General features: G+C 48.4%; 1 protein-coding gene across 14 annotated transcripts in view; it reads left to right on the top strand.

The window, feature by feature from the left end:
* The window catches only part of MTMR14 (myotubularin related protein 14), a 51,890-nt gene that overhangs the window by 23,071 nt on the left and 9,211 nt on the right, over positions 1 to 19,608 (top strand). For all 14 annotated transcript variants that reach the window (XM_059663469.1, XM_059663468.1, XM_059663462.1 and 11 more), the window contains 8 exons: positions 2,555 to 2,621; positions 4,384 to 4,469; positions 4,737 to 4,813; positions 5,069 to 5,105; positions 8,103 to 8,173; positions 8,882 to 8,940; positions 9,115 to 9,253; positions 9,956 to 10,135. In XM_059663469.1, the coding sequence (XP_059519452.1) occupies positions 2,555 to 2,621; positions 4,384 to 4,469; positions 4,737 to 4,813; positions 5,069 to 5,105; positions 8,103 to 8,173; positions 8,882 to 8,940; positions 9,115 to 9,253; positions 9,956 to 10,135 (716 nt within the window). The remainder of the gene's footprint in view (positions 1 to 2,554; positions 2,622 to 4,383; positions 4,470 to 4,736; positions 4,814 to 5,068; positions 5,106 to 8,102; positions 8,174 to 8,881; positions 8,941 to 9,114; positions 9,254 to 9,955; positions 10,136 to 19,608) is intronic.

Genomic DNA, 19,608 nt, shown 5'->3' on the forward strand with positions numbered 1-19,608 from the left:
TCATGTCTGAATGTGGGGCGCATTGAAGGTTAACTGGAAACAGTGAATGTAAAGCACTTGAATAGGACCTCACAGATAGCAATACTCAAATCACGGAGCAAGGTCTTCATAGTCATCCCCTTTCCTGAAACCCACCAATGATTTTATTGATTGATTGATTTCAGAGAGGAAGGGAGAGGTAGAAAGAGATAGAAACATCAATGATGAGAGAGAATCATTGGCTGCTGCTTGCACACCCCACAATGGGGATCCAGCCCACAACCCGGGCATGTGCTCAACCACTGAGCCACGCAAGCCAGGCGCCCACCACTGACTTTAGTCCAGGACCCTTATGTGGCCCACCAGCTGCCGTGTCCCAGCCTTGTTCTTGTGGATGGCCATCCTCTCCTCCAGCTACACTGGCTTCTTTTAGTCCCTGAGGGAAGAGTCTTTCCAGGCTTGCACATGCTGTCCTCTCTGCCAGAAACAATCATCCGCTTTCCCTCTCCTCTTATATTCATGTCACCACCTCCAAAAAGTGCTCCCTAATGCTCCCCATGGATCAGGCCAGGCTCACCCCACCAACTACATGGTCCCACAGCCTCCTAGAGGTCTTCTTTCCGTCAGTCCACCTGCAGCAATTCACTTGCCTTCCCTCTCCTGCAGCCCCGTGAGGGCTGAGGTCATTGTTCACCATGATGTCCCAGGGCCAGCCCCTTAGTGGTGTCCACAAGTGGGAGAGCACTTGTGGCAAGACATGTGTGGTCTTGCCTCTCTCCAAGCGACCAGATTGAATCCACAGAGGTCTGCTTTTTCTTTCTGTGCCCTAAGACCCCTTCCAGTGTCTGCTTCTCAACCTAGCCCCTGACCCTGAATAGTCCCTAAAGCACTAAGCCTTGGAGATGCAGAGATGCCAAAATGGTCTCTGTCCTTGCTGGGCTCAATGTAGGAGAAGAGGCAACAAAATAACCATCACCTGCATAATAGAGGCATTGACCAGTGGCCACAGAAGAAGACTGTAGAGATGGTGAGCTTTCCAGGCATGGGGAAGAGTCCTGCAGGCATAAAAACATAAGACGCCTGGTGCTCACCTCCACACTCAGAGACTTCATGGATCATGTCGGATAAGAGAGTCAGGTTGGCCTAGATTTTAGTGCATTTCCCAGGTCTTCCTCACATCCTGCAATCTCCTCAAACTTTTGTATCTTTGGTATTGTAGGAAAACTCCCTGCAGTGTAGCATGCGACTAAGAATGTGAACTTCGAAGTCTGGCAGGGCTGGGTTCATGCCCCAGCTCAGCTTAGCTCTGTGACCTTGAATCTCTACCAACCCATCGCCCCAGCCTATGGTTCCTCTCCCAACACTGAGCTCGTTGTGAATTTTCTGCCTCTCCCTGGTTGTCAGTGTCCCTTTGAATAACCACCTGGTTCTGGTCCTTGTTCGGTCCTGCCCACTCCTTGCTGCTGCAGTCCTCCCCCAGCCCACCTGACTTCCCTGGGCTTTGTGCTACATAGCTCCTGCCTCCTGCTCCTGCTCTTCCTCACACTTCGAGCATTACAGCTCTGAGGAAATCTGTTGGCAGTGGTGTGTCTGACACGCTTGAGCCAGATGAGTGGAGACCCTGTGCTCCTGCGGGTAATGGCTTTATTAGTGCAGCACTGTCTCTGGAGCTGCTGAAAGTGGGTCAGAACTCGCCAGGGGCCCTGGGAGGGTCACGTAAATGAGCCTGTTTTAAATTCCTGGGAAAACCATTCCAATTACAGGTGCCGTGTTCACCCTCCCCCCGGGAAGCACGCTCTCACCGGCATATTCGCCCTCTGCACAGCCCTGGAACATGGATAAGTGGTTGTGTTGAGAGGCTTCCCCACCTGGGGGAAGAGGCTGCAAAACTGGGTCAAGCCCCTCCATGGAGTTCCAGATCAGAGTGGACTGTTTCTGAGAGCATCTGGTCTAGACCTCTTGGGCTAGAACAGAGGTCCCAGTCTCTTTACAGCTTTTGCCTGTTTTTCATCTCCCACCTCATGGGCTTCCTGTTTTTAAAAGATTCTGTCTGCCTAACAGATTGCATTTATTATTCATCAAAAGACAGGGTATGCAGTGAATAGCAGTAAAAGCAAATGAAACACGGTTGATGAGAAGCTTGATATTTTCCTTGGTTTCTGTGATGTGTTAGCAAATGAGGGAATGATTCTTTCTGTTTAGCAACAGTGGCCACTAGCTCAAGGCTCTTTGTTTCCTTCTGTTAGTTCCCTGGAGAGCCATGTGGGAGCCCAGGGCTTAGAGGAGGCCACTGGATGACTGCTGCTGTGGCTGTGGGGCTGTGGGCTGCCCAGGCCTCTGCATGGCTTCCCCTTTCTCACCATCGTCAGTAAGGGGGACCCGTGGGGTGAGGGTGCAGGGAAAGGTGGAAGGAGTTCTCAGAATGGGGAATGAAGTCTGGTTATCGGGATTTGGGACCATGAGTATTTATTGCCTCAGAATAACTCTTAGCATTTTATTTTTTATGAAAACTTCAAATTCTCAGTCTGTGTTAAATATCTATTCTTAGGCCCCTTTTATCTTTCTTCCCCTACAGACCTGGGACCTGGTGCAACAAACACAAAACTACCTGAAACTGCTGCTTTCCATAATTAACAGCGACGGTGAGTCTGCCTCTGAGCCCTCCGCCATTGGATCCCCTGGCTGTTCCCAGGTCATGACATTGAGAATGTGTGTTTGCTGGGGCCGCACAAGTATATTTTGCTCCATGGTAGAAGGACTGGGGGATTCCCTTGTCCATTGGCAGCTTTATTCCATGTCCTTAAAACCCTAGAAAACAAAATTATGAACCACACACAGGATTGTTTCTGCACTGCGCCGCCAGCTGGCCTTTGAGCATCAGTGTTTGGTTGGGGGCCAGAATGGCCTTTTTTAATTCAGAAAGATGAGAGAAAATCAGTCCTGGCTTCTTATTGGGCACATGCAAAAGCCCTTAGAGGACCAGTCAACATACCCCAGTTGGCTGTTTTGATTGGATGTCTCTGGAGCAGCTGACTCTTCTCAATATCAATCAAGAATTCTAAAAAAGGACACATATGTAATACCCTTTGTAATACTTTAAGCAATTAAAAAAAAATGGAAAAGAAAATATAATTGGCTCAGACCATGTTTGCAGAGGGGAGAAAAAAAAAGAATTCTGGCCCTAGCTGGTTTGGCTCAGTGTATAGAGCAGGGGTCCTCAAACTCCGGCCCGCGGGCCACATGCAAATACAAATATTGTATTTGTTCCCGTTTTGTTTTTTTACTTCAAAATAAGATATGTGCAGTGTGCATAGGAATTTGTTCATAGTTTTTTTTTTTTAAACTATAGTCCGGCCCTCCAACGGTCTGAGGGACAGTGAACTGGCCCCCTGTTTAAAAAGTTTGAGGACCCCTGGTATAGAGCATCGGCCTGTGGACTGAAGGGTGCTGGGTTCAATTCCGGTCAAGGGCGCGTGCCTGGGTTGCGAGCTTGATCCCCAGTGTGGGGTGTGCAGGAGGCAGCTGATCCATGATTCTCTCACATCATTGATGTTTCTATCATTCTCTCCTTTTCCCTTCCTCTCTGAATTCAATAAAAATATATTTAAAAAATAATAGTAATTCTGTGGGTTTGCACTGGCTTGAACAAGTAGAAATATATCAGCTTACATAACCAACCAGGCCCAAGAGCAGAGCCAGGTGCCTAATGCCACAGAGAACCTCTCTTTATTTTTCATACCCATTGTCTAATTAGCTTCATGGCCCGCAACCATTCCAGACTTGTTTCCTGCCATTTTAACTTCCCCAGAAGAAAGAGACTGCTTCTGTCCCAAAGCGCATGCTCAGTGGCCCAGTTTAGGTCAAGTGCCCATCTCTGAACCAGTTACTGTGGCCAGGTTTGCAGGAGTCAATCCTGTCCCTGGAGCTAGGCAGTGGTTCTCTGTCTGGGGCTCTACTGCCCCTCAGGGTGGTTTTGGAAAGTTGGGTGTTTTAGGAACTAGGAAAGGGCCATTAGCATTTGGCGGGTGTTAGCCACGGATCCTAAAAGTTCTTGGGACATTGAATTGTTTTCCCCTAAAATATCTGTACTACCCTCCCTGAGAAACGCTGGGCAGTGACATGCAGGTCAGCCCCACCTAAATGACCTGGGCAGAGCGACTGTCCAGGCATCACTGCTCCCCTAAAAGTACCCTGAGAACCTGTAGCAGGAGAAAGAAGAGGTGTTGCAGACAGATGGGTGCCCACCACCCACCCCTTTGTGGGACTAGATCGGAGAATCTTGGGGAGGAAGAGGGAGACCATGGGTGGCCTGGTTCTCACACCAGGCCAAGGGTGTGATACGTTTCCTTCTCATCAGCTATGTTTGCTTCTCTTCTGGGCCTCTGTTCTTTGGTTCCTGAGTAGATGACAGCGGGCTGCTGGTACACTGTATCTCAGGCTGGGATCGGACCCCCCTCTTCATCTCTCTTCTGCGCCTTTCCTTGTGGGCTGTGAGTATGGATGGGATGGGATGGGATGGGCTGGACAGGGAGTGTTTTGAGGCCCCTGCCACGATCTGCCCTTTGGGAGTGTTAGGACTGTCTCAGGAAGTAGAGAAGATTTGGAGTAAGGCGTCATGATTAACCCTTTCTCTGGGGCTGTTGGCAGCCTTGTCACTGGGTTTATAGTTGTGGTTCAGCCCCTGGAACAAGGAGGGGCGGGCCTTTGTCACGGGAAGGCATCTTTCTGATCTTGGCACGTCTCCCTGGTCTCTCCAGGATGGGCTCATCCACACGTCCCTGAAGCCTGCTGAGGTCCTCTACCTAACGGTGGCCTATGACTGGTTCCTCTTTGGGTAAGTCTTTGGGGAATGTCAGGTTTTGGGTGGGGACAGTGCCTTGAGAACTGTGCTTCTGTGTGTCCATGGGTGTGGTGGCTTCTGGGATAGTGTTGGAAGTGAGGACACTCCCACCCTCTTGAGAAAGACTGAAAGGTGCAGGTCAGTCCCACCTGAGGCTGGTGTCAAAGCCACAGTCCCTGTGATTTGGGTCCCCCTTTGCCCTCCTGCCTCAGCACTGCTGTCTTTGACCTCCTTGCCTTTTTGTTGCAGGCACATGTTGGTAGATCGGCTCAGCAAAGGAGAGGAGGTGGGTACTGCTGACAGTCTGCAAGCACATGCCAGGGCTCTGAGCGCTTGGGCTCTTTGACCCATAAGAGGGACAGGATGGCAGTCTGTTTGGTATCCACACTTTAGGGGCAATTGCTTTCCCACTGTGTGCTGGGATTCGGCAGCATGACAGGAAAGCATCGGCACAGTAGCCCCATTCTAAACTTCTGCACTGGGAGATACCCTTGCCCACACTCCCTGTGACCGGGTGGCAGCTCTTTTCCCCTTCCTTCTGCTGCACTCAGCTCTGTAACCAATTTACAAGTCGTTTTCTTTGCCCCTCATCCTTCAGCTAAAACCCAGATGCTCTTCCCTATCCCCTACTCTCATCACATTCACTCAGCAACTTTTAAGCCCCAGGGCCGTCCATGCCCTACTCCTCACCACCAGCCCAGCCCCAGACCAGGCATGGCCAGCTGGGCTCCAGGGCCTGCTTCCTGTCTGAGGGGTCATCCCTTTTTCCTGCTCATCTCTGCCCTCACCATACCCCATCTGTTTTGAGTTCTTCACAGTATTTGCCTTTTTGAGTATCCTTGTTTTCCTCACACACAGATTTAGAGTCAGACCTGAGTTTGAATCCGAATTGTCCCACTTATTTCCTGGATGACCTTGGGTGATGTGAATAACCTTGAGTCTCTTGCAATCGTCATGCTCCCTCACAAAGAGAATGAGTGCATATGCCCAGCGTGGGAGCCGTCACGCAGTGTTAGCTTTTTCTTCTGTCCCCTGTCCCCCCCCTTAGAATTCTGAAGCATCTTTCTCACTCTCCTGAGGCTGCCTTCTTTTCCAGGCATCTTATCTTGTGCCTCCTTCTTTTGTTCCTTTCTCATAGCTGCTGCTTGCCCCTTCCTAATCTCTTCCTCCAAGCACTTATCGCATCTGCCAGGGCTGCAGAGCTCATAAGCCAGCTCCTGAGAGGCCTCTGTGAATTCTGTTAGAGGCATTGACTTTGGCATTGAAATCGGCAGGTAAAACCCCTCTGCAATCTTGTTTTAGACTCACTGGCGCTCCAGGACATTCTGCCCTCCATGCCATCTCCTGCACCCCCAAAGCAGGCCAGATTCTGCCTTCAGAGACTCCACAGAAGATGGGGCTAAGGCCTGTGGGGTCTGGATTTAAATCCTGCCATGTCTCAGCATATACAAAAGGTCTCCTCAGCTGGGAGGGTTGGTCTTGAGAGTGTGGGCTTTTCTCTTACCCCCACCGGACACTCAAGCCATTGATACTTTTCACTGCAGCAGCCCCTCAAGATGAGGGGCTCTCCACGGCCTGGGGCCTCCTCTTCATCTTTTTGTGGGAGGATGAGGGAGATGGTGGGTGAGATGAGGGAAGGGGCACCTGCTATCTTTGAGACAGAAAGATGCAGGGCAGCATTTTATATGTAACCGTTCGAATGTCTGCAGTTTTTATAATTCATAACCCTTGTTGAGGGTGCCTGGGAGGTGAGGTAAGAAGAGTTTCCATTTGTCCAGTAGGTTGCTCAGTAGGGGGCTGTTGTGCTGGGGGCAGGTGCTGGCGAGTTTGTGACAACCAGCCCATTGGTGTTGCCTGCGTGTTAACTCGGAGGGGTCCCCTCTGAGTCCCTGAGGGTCACACTCATCCCTGGCCAGTCTTCGCTAACTGAGGCCTCCCCTCTGCCCTTCCCCGCCCCATTCCCACCCTTCTGGCCAGGCCCATTCATAACCTTACCCATCAATTATTTTAAGACACCTCTGTTTACTATGCAGCACCCAGGCAAACACAAATCCAGCTTGTATATTTGGCAGATTAGACTTGACATTATCTTTTAAAAAAATGAAGGAAGGCACTGATGCTTTAAAAAATAAAAACAAAAAACAGAGGCCTATTAAATAGCGCTCTGTTCATCTCCCCTGTCTTTGAGATTTGCAGCACATTAGCATATTAAAGACTAAAAGTCTTTGGTGAAAACACCTATTTAATATTATGTAACACAACATTTTCATACTGACCTGATGTTCCCTCTTTTTTCTTTGAGAAGATCATATGGGGATCTGGGATACCATGAGGGGTACATGGACTACACTTCCCAGAATCACTGGGGAGTTTAAAGACTGCCTTGTGTGCATTTAATGGCGGTCCATCTGACTGCAGTGATGGCAAACCTTTTGAGCTCGGCGTGTCAGCATTTTGAAAAACCCTAACTTAACTCTGGTGCCGTGTCACATATAGAAATTTTTTGATATTTGCAACCATAGTAAAACAAAGACTTGTATTTTTGATATTTATTTTATACATTTAAATGTCATTTAACAAATAAAAATCAACCAAAAAAATGAGTTCGTGTGTCCCCTTGACACGCGTGTCATAGGTTCGCCATCACTGGACTAGGGTGATGGCTGGAAGAGAGAGGTCAGTGGGGATAGGTCAGCAGCCTTCTCCTGTCTGCCCACCTCAGACGTAGACCTGCCCCTCACAACTCCTGAGCAGTATAGGCTCTGGGCTAGACAGTGGCTGTCTTTCACCCTTGGTTCTCCTGAATCACTATTTCTGGGCATCCCCCCTACCAAATCTGATTCCTTTCCCTTCTGTTGTGTCCCTTAATTGGTGTTCATTTAATCTCCTTGACTCAAAGTAATCTGTCCCAGCTGTCCTCTGTTAGCCTTTCTCCCTGGGGTTCTTAGGGAGAGGCAGAGAGCGGAAGCTGCTGTGCTCTTCGTCCTTTCCAGTAGCTTGAGAACATGCATGTTGAATTTGAAGAGTATGAAAACCCATGGCTTACCTTCTTGCAGTCCTGTCCTCCCTCACCCCAGCCTAAGTGCATTTGCCTAGCCTGCTAAGCCCTCTCTACCACCCGTGCCATTTACAGACCAGAATATCCATCAGGGTCCCTAACAGGGTTGCCATCCAGCAGGGGGCTGACTAGGGGGGCTGGCTGCCCACTCCTGGGCATTCTGCCCCCTAGATTCTTCTCTGGAGAAGGCTGTGTTTTCATGGGTACTGCTTTTTGTTTCTTCAGATTTTCTTCTTCTGCTTCAATTTTTTGAAGCATATCATCTCTGAGGAGTTCTCTTCTCTGAAGACACAGAGGTAAGAAGCCTGCTCTCACACTGGGACCAGGGTACTCTGGGAAGGCCCTGCCCTGCTTCCCTGCATGCTTGGTAGCTGGCCTTTCCAGCCTTCTCTCTGAGGCCAGGGGAGGGATCCCTGGCGGAGAGGCTCTTCTGAGGTATAACTGAGGTCAGCCTGCACTTACACTGTCCGAAAGGCCTGGGGACAGACGAGTGGTTCTGAGAGCTCGGAGAACAAGGTGATTCGCTGTAGGAAAAGCCAGCCCAAGGACAGGAGGACTTCAACTGCCCGCACCCAGCCAAAGCAGCCAGTTCTCCTGCCTGAGAGGACTGTTGCCTTCCCTGGGCTACTGCAAGGCATGTCTGTGCCACTCACTGTGCAACCCACTCACTGTGCAGCCCATCACTGCCCGCAGAGTCTGCTCCCAGCCTGGCAATTGCCTTAGGACCCCTGTGAGAGTTGGTGGCTTTTCTGAGTTCCCTTGCCTTCCAAATCCAAGCTCCCAGTGTGTTTGGCCAGACGTGAATTCTTAAGGGGCCAAACTGACAGGGAGGAGGTAGGCTTTGCCTGAAGTGGGTCTGGTATTTTGCAACACAGTAGGGAGACCTGACTCCATGAGTTGCCTTGGTGGGTTGGAGTTTCTTTACCAGGTAGGCTGCATGTAGTCGGGGGGACAAAGGAGACCCCAGGCCAATCGGAATTCACCATTCCGCGTACTGTTTACAGGAGGAAAAGTTTGCCAGCCCGGGATTCAGGCTTCACCCTGGAAGATATCTGCATGCTGAGTGAGTCACAGGCCCCAGCAGATTTCCCTTCCTCTGTGCATCTTTCTCAGTATAGACCACACAGGAATTGTTTGTTCTAGAAACGACTTTCTCCAGTTATATGGTATGAAAGAAGTGGGGGACTTGTAGTGGGAGAAGATAATGTGGTGAACTGATGGCATTGGCGTCTTTCAGGACGAAAGGACCGTGGCAGCACCACCAGCCTTGGCAGTGACTTCTCTCTGGTCATGGAGAGCTCCCCAGGAGCCGCTGGGAGCTTCACCTATGAGGCCATAGAGCTGGTCCCTGCAGGAGCACAGACTCAAGCAGCTTGGTGAGGGGCCGGGCTGGAACTAAGCTTGCTCACAGCTGTGGCCCAGGGTCACCAGCTCCAGGGAGTCCCAGGAACAAAGGGGCCCATGACAGTAGGACTAAGAGCACAGCTCCATGCCCTGCTGTCTCTTCTGGGCCTTGGAGGCCAGCCATCTGGTTGGTGAGGGGCACTGCCTGTGGTGGCCCAGGAGCATAAAGGGAGAAGCGACGGGGCTGGGTGAGGGAAAGCTGAATGTTAAAGGACTCCCTGGAGGAGCTCCCTTGTATTATTTGCCTGGGAAGTGGGCAGGGGAGAGGGGGGAGGAGTTTAGAAAAAAGAAGAAAACATGTGAGCACAAAATGATGATTGGGAATTGGGGAGTTGTTTGAGTCAACTCCTTTGAGAATCTGATGACTTTCTCCTTAGACAAATGGCTCCAAATTTTGTATAACATTTGGAGGGAGGGGCCTTTACTGAACTTAGTTAAGGATCTGTTTTGTAACATGTGCTCTAAGGCCAGTTGGCATTAATTGGATGCCACAGTTCTTCTGTGATGACCCTGCTCTTGCTGCCCATGCCGACCCTAAGGGAGTACTGATGTATGCCCACTCCCCTGTGGCATTTTCCCACTGGAAGTAAAGACTGGGCTCAGATTTGGTGAAAGTAGGTCAAGGGCCTGCATAGGGCAGCCCTTGGCCAACAGCCCTACTCTTTCCACTGCAGGAGGAAGAGCCACTCATCCTCTCCACAGAGTGTGCTCTGGAACCGGCCACAGCCCTCGGAGGACCGCCTGCCTTCCCATCAGGGGCTGATAGAAGCCAAGTCTTCCAGCTCCTCCTCCTCGAACCATTCTGACAACTTTTTCAGGATAGGTAGCAGTCCTTTGGAGGTCCCCAAAACCAGGTGAGGAGCTCCAGAGCCTCTAATGGAGGAGGTGGCTAGCCCTCCCCTTTTAATAAGGCTGGAGAGTAGGGTTCTGGCACCTGAGGTGGTGCCTCGGATGCAGTCTTAAGACAGGGTTCCTGGCATGCAGCCTGGTGGGTGATATACCTAGGAGGCTAGGGGGAATTGACAAGCTTGGAGACCAACTCACTGTCTGAAGGATGGGTTAATGTTTGGGTACAGAGCAAGAGCTGTTTTGCAGAGTGACTTAAGACTCCTTTCCAGAACCCTGGCAGATGGGGAATTCAGAAGGCGTCGTGGTTGTGATGAGATGGGCAGAGAGTCGGGGCTGCCTTCACCTGTTGCTTCTGGCAGGTCTCGGCCCACTACCCCACCCCCTTCCCTATGGACCTCACATTCTCATGAAAGAGATGTATCTAGATCCTGAGTCTCCTCTGGCTCTCACATTCTGTCTGAATTGGTAGAGCAATGAGGAGAACAGATCATAGGGAGCAGGCTAGACGTGCGAGGCTGGGGCGAACTTCAGGAGACTGCATACCTAGAATGGGAGCCGCTCAGCCATGATGGACAAGTGTGGCTGGATTTGCTGCAGGAATGATGTCTCCTAGATCAGATTAAAGCTGAGCATGGGCAGGGCTTAGGTTTGAGGGATGGTCTGACACTTGGGGAAAGCATTTCTCCCATCCAAGTACTAACCAGGCCCGACCCTGCTTAGCTTCCGAGAAGGGGAAAGCATTTCTGAGCTGACTCCATACCTCTTTTTCCATGCCATATCCCAGGGAAAGAATTCTGTGAATTGCTTTGTTTTCTAAAGCCTTAAGAATGTCTGACCCTTCTGGAGAAAACAAAGCAGTGTGGGACTTAGGAGGTCCTTAATAAATTCTAGGGAGAAATGGGCATTTCAGAAATAGCTTAAGTATTGCCCTGTCAGTGTGGCTTAGTGGTTGATTGTTGACATATGAATCAGGAGGTCATGGTTTGATTCCCGGTCAGGACACATGCCCGGGTTGCAGGCTTAATCCCCAGTAGGGAGTGTGCAGGAGGCAGCCAATCAATGATTCTCATCATTGGTGTTTCTATCTTTCTCTCCCTTCCTCTCTGAAATAAATAAAAAATATGTATATTTACAAAAAGAAAAATCAATCATTAAATAAACTTTAGAAAATAAAAAATAACAAAGGAGAGTAAGCATTGAAGTCCACCCTGGATTGGAGCTTAATCTGCCTAGTTTAGGCCTGTATATCAAGGAGGAAATGAGCCCCGAGGTCACAAGCATATTTACAAGGAAAAACCCAAAACTTCTGGAACTCTCCTCTCATCACCATCCTCTGGTTTTTCTCTGTGGGCAAAAACAGGTGATGGGGAAGAGCCCCTCCCCATGCAGGCAGAGCAGATGAGTAGTAGAGCTCCAGATGGCACTGTTCAGATGGGTCTTATGCACTCACCTCTGAAGGTGAGCCCTTCAGCTGGGAGCACTAACATGTCTGCCTGTGCTGTAGCTGAATCTTAAACAGACCACAACCTCTCTGACTGCACGGGAGAGTTTGTGGAGGGTGCTGAGCAAGCGTACCTGTGCTTGTTCACACTCTCTATGTACACCCACTGCCCACCTTTGTCTGCATGCCCAGGCTTTCTGGGGCAGGTCCAGAGCTGCTGCAGCTCTGTGTGACCCTCCCTGTTTGGGACTGGAGTTCTTGCTCATCACCTCCACCTTCTTTCTGTCCAGCAGCATTGCTGGACAGTTGGGAAGGGAACAGAAAGATTGCTCTTGACCTCTGAGGCCCTGCCCTGGTCTTTTTTTTTTATAAGAATATATTTTTAATTGATTTCAGAGAGGAAGGGAGAGGGAGAGAGAGATAGAAACATCAATGATGAGAATCATTGATTGGCTGCCTCCTGCACGCCCCCTACTGGGGATCGAGCCAGCAACCCAGGCATGTGCCCTTGCTTGGAATCAAACCCAGGACCCTTCAGTCCACAGGCCCACGCTCTATCCAATGAGCCAAACCAGCTAGGGCTCTGCCCTGGTCTTAAGTGTTCAGCTGCTGGGGGCACCCCTGCTGGGGCAGCAATCCATCACCTCTTCCTACACTTAGCTTTTTATTTTTCCCTTCTTCCTGCCCATAGAGCCTACTTTCAAATTTTGGGATTGTTTCCCTGAGTCTCAATGGTGGTTCTCTGCTTGACTGGGTGACTCAGACTCAAATGGCCAGTCCAGGATAACAACCAAGGCCCCTCCCTCAGAGGCTGAGAAGGGTTGGAATGTCCTCTGGCTTCTCAGCCCTGTATGCGAGGGCCTGGTTGAAGCTGGGACAGCTGGACCAAAGTGGGACAGAAAGGCGTGAGGTGGGCAGCTGTGAGGTGTTTGGTGACTCTGCTGGGCTATTCTGGGAATGCCCACTTGGAGTCTGCCTGGACTGGCCAGGCGACAAGGTTCTGGATTTGATGCCTATTTGCCAGAGGTTTTGAAATACTAGATTATTCAGATTTGGAGCATTCTAATTATGTATTTCCATTAACATTAAAATTAATTTAGTTTCTTTTATCTTAAAGTGCCTGAGGGATTCTGTCATTAGCTGCCCTGCCTCTCTTAGGTAACAACAGCCAATCAGCTTTTTAATGCAGTAGAGGAACTGTATGGAAAGAAACCCTTTAGTAAAGCTATCTGTGGCAGCCAAAATTCCTCTCGTAATGTGAATTCTCTGGGTTTCGTGTGCCCCAAATTCCACAGTATATCTCTTTTAAAGCAGGACTTCCCTATAAAAGGAATTGGTAACGCTTTGTTCAAAGTGAAGAAGTAGGTGTCAGGTTGGGAAGAAACTTCTGTGGGGGTACTTCTTCGTACCCAGCCGTCACCCATACCCTTCATGAGGAATCCGTGGCCTTTTTGCATTATTAGCTGCCATTGCAACAGCTTCTGATTGAGCTCCATTTTTGGACCATTGTCAAATCTCTCATTAGCTACAGGGCTGGGGGCTGGAGGCTGGGAAGAGGCAGTACCAGTGCTCCAAGCTCATATGCCCCCCAAGCCGCGGTTAGTAAGTGGCCCAGCTCCGTGTCACTTGGTCTCTGCTCCAGCGTTAGACATCGTTAGGGGTGCAGGGTTGCTAGCACAGCACTGCCCATGCCTGAGGAGGAATAGTGCTAGCACTGTGCCCAGCATGAAGCCAAGCAAAGCCTGAAGAGCATATGAACTGGGCTGAGAGTCACCAAGCAGCCTGGTTAAATAGCTAAGTAGTAACATAGGAACCAACTCTACCTCCCAGCTAGCTGCTTTTCCCCTATCCTCCACCACCTACTAACTGCTTATTATAAGCAGTGAGCTTTGTCCCAGGCTGTGTTTAATGAAGCAGAGAAACCAGATTGCTTTCTGCAATACACAGGGCTCCTATTCCATGTTTGATGCGTTTTTGCATGGGGCCACAGCTCCAGACCCAGGATGAGTGTGAGAAGCCTAAAGGCATTACCAGCTTGAGACCCTGAAGAGAAAACTTGGAGTTCTAAAAGACCTCTCTTTTGGACTGCTGCAGAAATTCAGAGGTTCCTGGTTGAGTCACATACATGTGTGTACATATGTGCTAATGGTTAAAGGCCCACCTGGGAGAAAGTGATGTTCCTTTTTTCAAATGTAAGAAATCCCATTTAGCCATCTCTAAAGCCAGTTTCTCTATGAATTCAGGCCCTTGTTGAATTGAAGGATTCTTCCCATAAGGCCCCATTCCTGGAGGCATTCACTTGGGTAGAGGCTGTGAGATCATCATCTAGAGGCTTAGGCTTTGGTGGGGGGTTGGTATGTGGATTAGGTGACACCCAGCCCCGTCAAGTAAAATATTCATTCCCTGCATGACTTCAGACATGTCACTTGATGGTTTTGGGATTCTAATTTCTCATCAGAGACTTAGGCAACTCCTAGGTCCTTCCTTCCTAGCTATGTATTTTCAAGCCTTCATCATCAGCCATCAACTCAGGTGCTTTCAGGTGTAACAGAAAAACCATCTCAAATGGGTTTAAACAGTAAAGAAAAATAACGGTTCATGTGGAGAAGCACAGTGGAAAAGGCAGTCTTTGGTTCTTTCCTCTTGCCTCCTTCTATATGCTATCTTTGTCTTCTATCCAACTTCACTAGTGGTGGCCACTCACTCCTGGGACACCCTGCTTCCTTTCTCACATCCAAGGATCACATACTGACCTCTTTTCTAGCCATAGATCAGAAGCTCTATGCTTTAGTCCAGTTGGAAGGTACGTGTCCATCACTAAAGCAATCCCTGAGGTCCCTACCACCCATTCATTATCAGGAAGAAAAATCAGTGTATTATGGATCTAGCATTGGCTTTGGTCAGACCTGAGTTTCACTTCTAGCTTTGTGACTTGGAAAAATCACTTTCCTTCTGAGCTCAGGTTGTTGGGGGTTTTTTTGGTTGTTTTTTTTTGTTTTGTTGTTGTTGTTGTTTTGCCAGTCCTTGGTATACATGGCTTCAGAGGAGAATAGGGAATTTTACATAAGTGAATTTTAGAAATAAATGAAAATTTTGCCAAACCTTGGCCTATTTCTATGTATTTTTGATGGGCAGGATCCTAAATGCATTACTGACTGCCCTGTCTTGTTTTTTTTATATTTCAGGTGTACAACCCAGTGATTATACATTTATATAAATTAAGTGGTAACCCCACTAAGTCTGACACCATATATAGTTATTATAATACTAGGGGCCCGGTGCACGAAATTCGTGCACTGGGTGTGTGTGCCGGGGGAGTGTCCCTCAGCCCAGCCTGCCCCCTCTCACATACTGGGAGCCCTCAGGCGTTGACTCCCATCACCTTCCAATCGCAGGATCGACCCCTTGCCCAGCCTGACACCTCTGACAGAGGCGTCAGGCCTGGGTAGGGGACCCTCATTTCCCCCCATCACTGGTTCTGCCCCCAGTCCAGGCCTGATGCCTCTGGCCCAGGCATCAGGCCTGGACAGGGGACCCCCAGACCCCTCCGATTGCTGGCTCTGCCCCTTGCCCAGGCCTGATGCCTCGGCCAGAGGTGTAGACCCCCATCACCCTCCGATCGTCTGATCGGCCCCTTGCCCAGGCCTAACGCCTCCACCAGAGGTGTCAGGCTTGGACAGGGGACCCCCATCTCCCCCCGATCACTGGCTCTGACCCCCGCCCAGGCTTGAGGCCTCTGGCCCAGGAATCATGCCTGGGCAGGGGACCCCCATCTCCCTCTGATCACTTGCTCCACCCCCCGCCCAAGCCTGACGCCTCTGACCCAGGCTTCAGGCCTGGGCGAGGGGACCATCATATCCCCCCATTCCCTGGCTCCGCCCCCCGCCCAGGCCTGATGCCTCGGCCAGAGGAGTTGACCCTCATCACCCTCTGATCACCAATCACCAGATCGGCCCCTTGACCAGGCCTGAGGCCTCCGGCAGAGGTGTCAAGCCTGGGCAGGGGACCCCCAGCTCCCCGTGGTTGCAGGCTCCGCCCCTGCCCAGGCCTAACACCTCTGGCCTAGGCGTCCGGCCCAGGCAGCGGGGACCCGCAGCTGCAGCGGCCCCGCGATCGTGGGCTCCGCTTTAGGCCCAGGCAAGGGACCCCTAGCTCCTGGGACTGCCAGCTTCGACCGTGCCCAGCTCCCATCGCTGGCTCCACCCCTACTTCCTGCTATCACTGGCCAGGGCGGAAAAGGCACCTGATTCTCCGATCATGGCTGGGGGGCAGGGCAAAAGCGGCCCCAGGGCCGCCTTTGCCCTGCCCCCCAGCTCTTAGCTCCCCCCTGGGTTTCCGATCACTGTCAGTGGCAGGGGGCTTCTTCCTGCTTTCCCTTTCGCCTCCCTGCATTGTGCCTACATATGCAAATTAACCGCCATCTTGTTGGCAGTTAACTGCCAATCTTAGTTGGCAGTTAATTTGCATATAGCCCTGATTAGCCAATGAAAAGGGTAGCTCGTATTCCAATTACCATTTTTCTCTTTTATTAGTGTTGATTAATGACTATATTCCCTATGCTGTGCTTTACATCCCCATGACTGTTTTTTTTTAATATATTTTATTGATTTTTTACAGAGAGAAAGGGAGAGAGATAGTTAGAAACATCGATGAGAGAGAAACATCGATCAGCTGCCTCCTGCACATCTCCTACTGGGGATGTGCCCGCAACCCAGGTACATGCCCTTGACCGGAATCGAACCTGGGACCTTTCAGTCCGCAGGCCGACGCTCTATCCACTGAGCCAAACCGGTTTCGGCCCCACGACTGTTTTATAACTACCAATTTGTACTTCTCAATCCCTTCACCTTTTTCACCCATCTTCCTGTACCCCCTCCATCTGGCAACCATCAAAATGTTCCCTATATCTTTGAGTATGTTTTTCGTCTGCTTCATTTATTTTGTTTTTTAGATTCGACATATAAGTGAAATTTTATGGCATTTGTCTTTGACTTCTTTCATTCAGCACAATACCCTCTAAGTCCATACATGTTGTTGCTGATGGCTACATTTCATTCTTTTTTGACTGAGTCATATTTCATGTACATATGCACCACTTCTTTTATCTATTGATGAACACTTAGGTTGCTTCCATATCTTGGCTGTTGTAAATAATGCTTCAATGAACATATGCATGCGTATATTTTTTCAATGTAGTGTTTTGGGTTTCTTCAGATAAATACTCAGAAGTGTAATTACTGAGTTCTTCTTTGTCTCTTGTTATAGCCTTTGATTACAGTCTATTTTGTCTGGTATAAGTATTGCTACCCTAGCCTTTTGCTTGTTTCCATCTTTATAAAATATCTTTTCCATCCCTTTAAGTCTGTATATGTCTTTTGATCTGAAGTGAGTCTCTAATAGACGGCATATATAAGGATCTAGTTTTGTTATCCATTCAGCCATTGTATGTCTTTTGACTGGAGTGTTTAATCTATTTGCATTTAAAGTAATTGTTGATAGGCATTTATTGCCATTTTTCTTCATATTGTTTATCTTTTTTTTTTCTTTTTTCTTAAAGAAGGCCCTTTAGCATTTCTTACACTGTTTTGGTGGTGATGACCTCCTTTAGTTTTTTCCTGTCTGGAAAGCTCTTTATCTGTCCTTTGATTCTAAATGATAATCTTGGTTGTAGGTTGTTGCTTTTCATCACTTAGAATATTTCATGCCAATCCCTTCTGGCCTGCAAAATTTTGTTGGAAATCAGCTGATAGTCTTATGGGCACTCCCTTGTAGGTAACTAACTGTTTTCTCTTAAGAGTCTCTGTCTTTAACCTTTTGCATTTTAATTATGATGTGTTTTTTAAAATATATTTTTATTGATTTCAGAGAGGAAGGGAGAGGGAGAGAGAGATAGAAACATCATTGATGAGAATCATTGATCAGCTGCCTCCTGCATGCCCCCTACTGGGAATCGAGCCTGCAACCCAGGCATGTGCCTTTAACTGGACTCGAACCCAGGACCCTTCAGTCCGCAGGCCGATGTTCTATCCACTGAGCCAAACCGGCTAGAGCAATTATGATGCGTCTTGATGTGGTCCTCTAGGTTCATATTGTTTGGGGCTGTCTGTGCTTCCTGGACTTATGTATCTTTTTCCTTGACTAGGTCAGGGAAATTTTCAGTCATTACTTCTTCAAGTAGGTTCTCAATTTCTCACTCTATGTCTTTTTCCAGCACCCCCAAGATGAGAATGTTGGTACACTTGAAGTTGTCCCTTAACTCTCCTCATTTTTTGGATTCTTTTTTCTTTTTGTTGTTCTGATTGGGTGTTTTCTGCTTCCTTGTCTTCTGAATCGCTGATTCGATCCTCTGCTTCATCTACTCTATTATTGATTTCCCTCTGATGAATTTTTCATTTCTGTTATTGTATTCATTTCTGACTGGTTCTTCTTTATGCTTCTATCTCCATTTTTATGGATCCTATCTCTTTATTGAAGTTCTTGCTAAGTTCATCTACTCTTCCCTGAAGTTCATTGAACATCCTTATAAACGAAGAGGTTTTTTTTGTTGTTTGTCTTTTAAATATGTTTTTATTTTAGAGAGAGAGAGGAAGGGAGAAGGAAAGAGAATGAAACATCTATGCGGGAGGGAGGCAACATCGCACACACCCCACCTGGGATCAAACCCAGAACCTGAGCATGTGACGTGACCAGGAATTGAACTGGTGACCTTTCCGTGCATGGGACAACGCTCAGCCAACTGAGCCACACCAGCCAAGGCATAACCTGGGTTTTGAACTGTGCATCTGGTAGACTGTGTGCCTCCATTTTTAGATCTTTTTCTGGAGTTTTGCTCTGTTCTTTCATTTGGGACATGTTTCTTTGTCTCCTCATTTTGGCTGCCTCTCCATGTTTGTTTCTGTGTGTTAGGTAGAGCCGCTTCATCTCCCAGTCTTGGTAGAGTGGCCTATGTAGTAGGTATCCTGCAGTGCCCCATGGTGTAGCCTCCCCAGTCACCCAAGCTGAGTGCTTCAAGTGCACCCCATGTGTGGACTGTAGTTGTAAGGTCAGTTTCTTTTTTTTTTTTTTTAATTAAATCTTTATTGTTCAGATTATTACAGTTGTTCCTCTTTTTTTCCCCCCCATAGCTCTCCTCCACCCAGTTCCCACCCCACCCTCTGCCCTTACCCCTCCCACTGTCCTCATCCATAGGTGTATGATTTTTGTCCAGTCTCTTGCCTGTACCCCCACACCCCTTTCCCCCCAAAAATTGTCAGTCCACTCCCTTTCCATGCCCCTGGCTCTATTATATTCACCAGTTTACTCTGTTCATCAGATTTTTTATTCATTTGATTTTTAGATTCACTTGTTGATAGATATGTATTTGCTGTTCATAATTTTTATCTTTACCTTTTTCTTCTTCCTCTTCTTAAAGAATACCTTTCAGCATTTCATATAATACTGGTTTGGTGGTGATGAACTCCTTTAGCTTTTCCTTATCTGTTAAGCTCTTTATCTGACCTTCAGTTCTGAATGATAGCTTTGCTGGATAAAGTAATCTTGGTTGTAGGCCTTGCTATTCATCACTTTGAATATTTCTTGCCACTCTCTTCTGGCCTGCATAGTTTCTGTTGAGAAATCAGCTGACAGTCGTGTGGGTATTCCCTTGTAGGTAACTGATTGTCTTTCTCTTGCTGCTTTTAAGATTCTCTCTTTGTCTTTTGCTCTTGGCATTTTAATTATGATGTGTCTTGGTGTGGTCCTCTTTGGATTCCTTTTGTTTGGGGTTCTCTGTGCTTCCTGGACTTGTAAGTCTATTTCTTTCGCCAGGTAGGGGAAGTTTTCTGTCATTATTTCTTCAAATAGGTTTTCAATATCTTGCCCTCTCTCTTCTTCTGTCACCCCTATAATTCTGATGTTGGTATGCTTGAAGTTGTCCCTTACACTATCTTCATATTTTTGGATTCTTTTTTCTTTTTGCTTTTCCGGTTGGGTATTTTTTGTTTCTTCGTATTTCAAATCTTTGACTTGATTCTTGGGATCCTCTTGTCTGCTGTTGGG

Source organism: Myotis daubentonii, chromosome 14 (genome assembly GCF_963259705.1).
Source record: "Myotis daubentonii chromosome 14, mMyoDau2.1, whole genome shotgun sequence".
NCBI classification, from domain to species: domain Eukaryota; kingdom Metazoa; phylum Chordata; class Mammalia; order Chiroptera; family Vespertilionidae; genus Myotis; species Myotis daubentonii.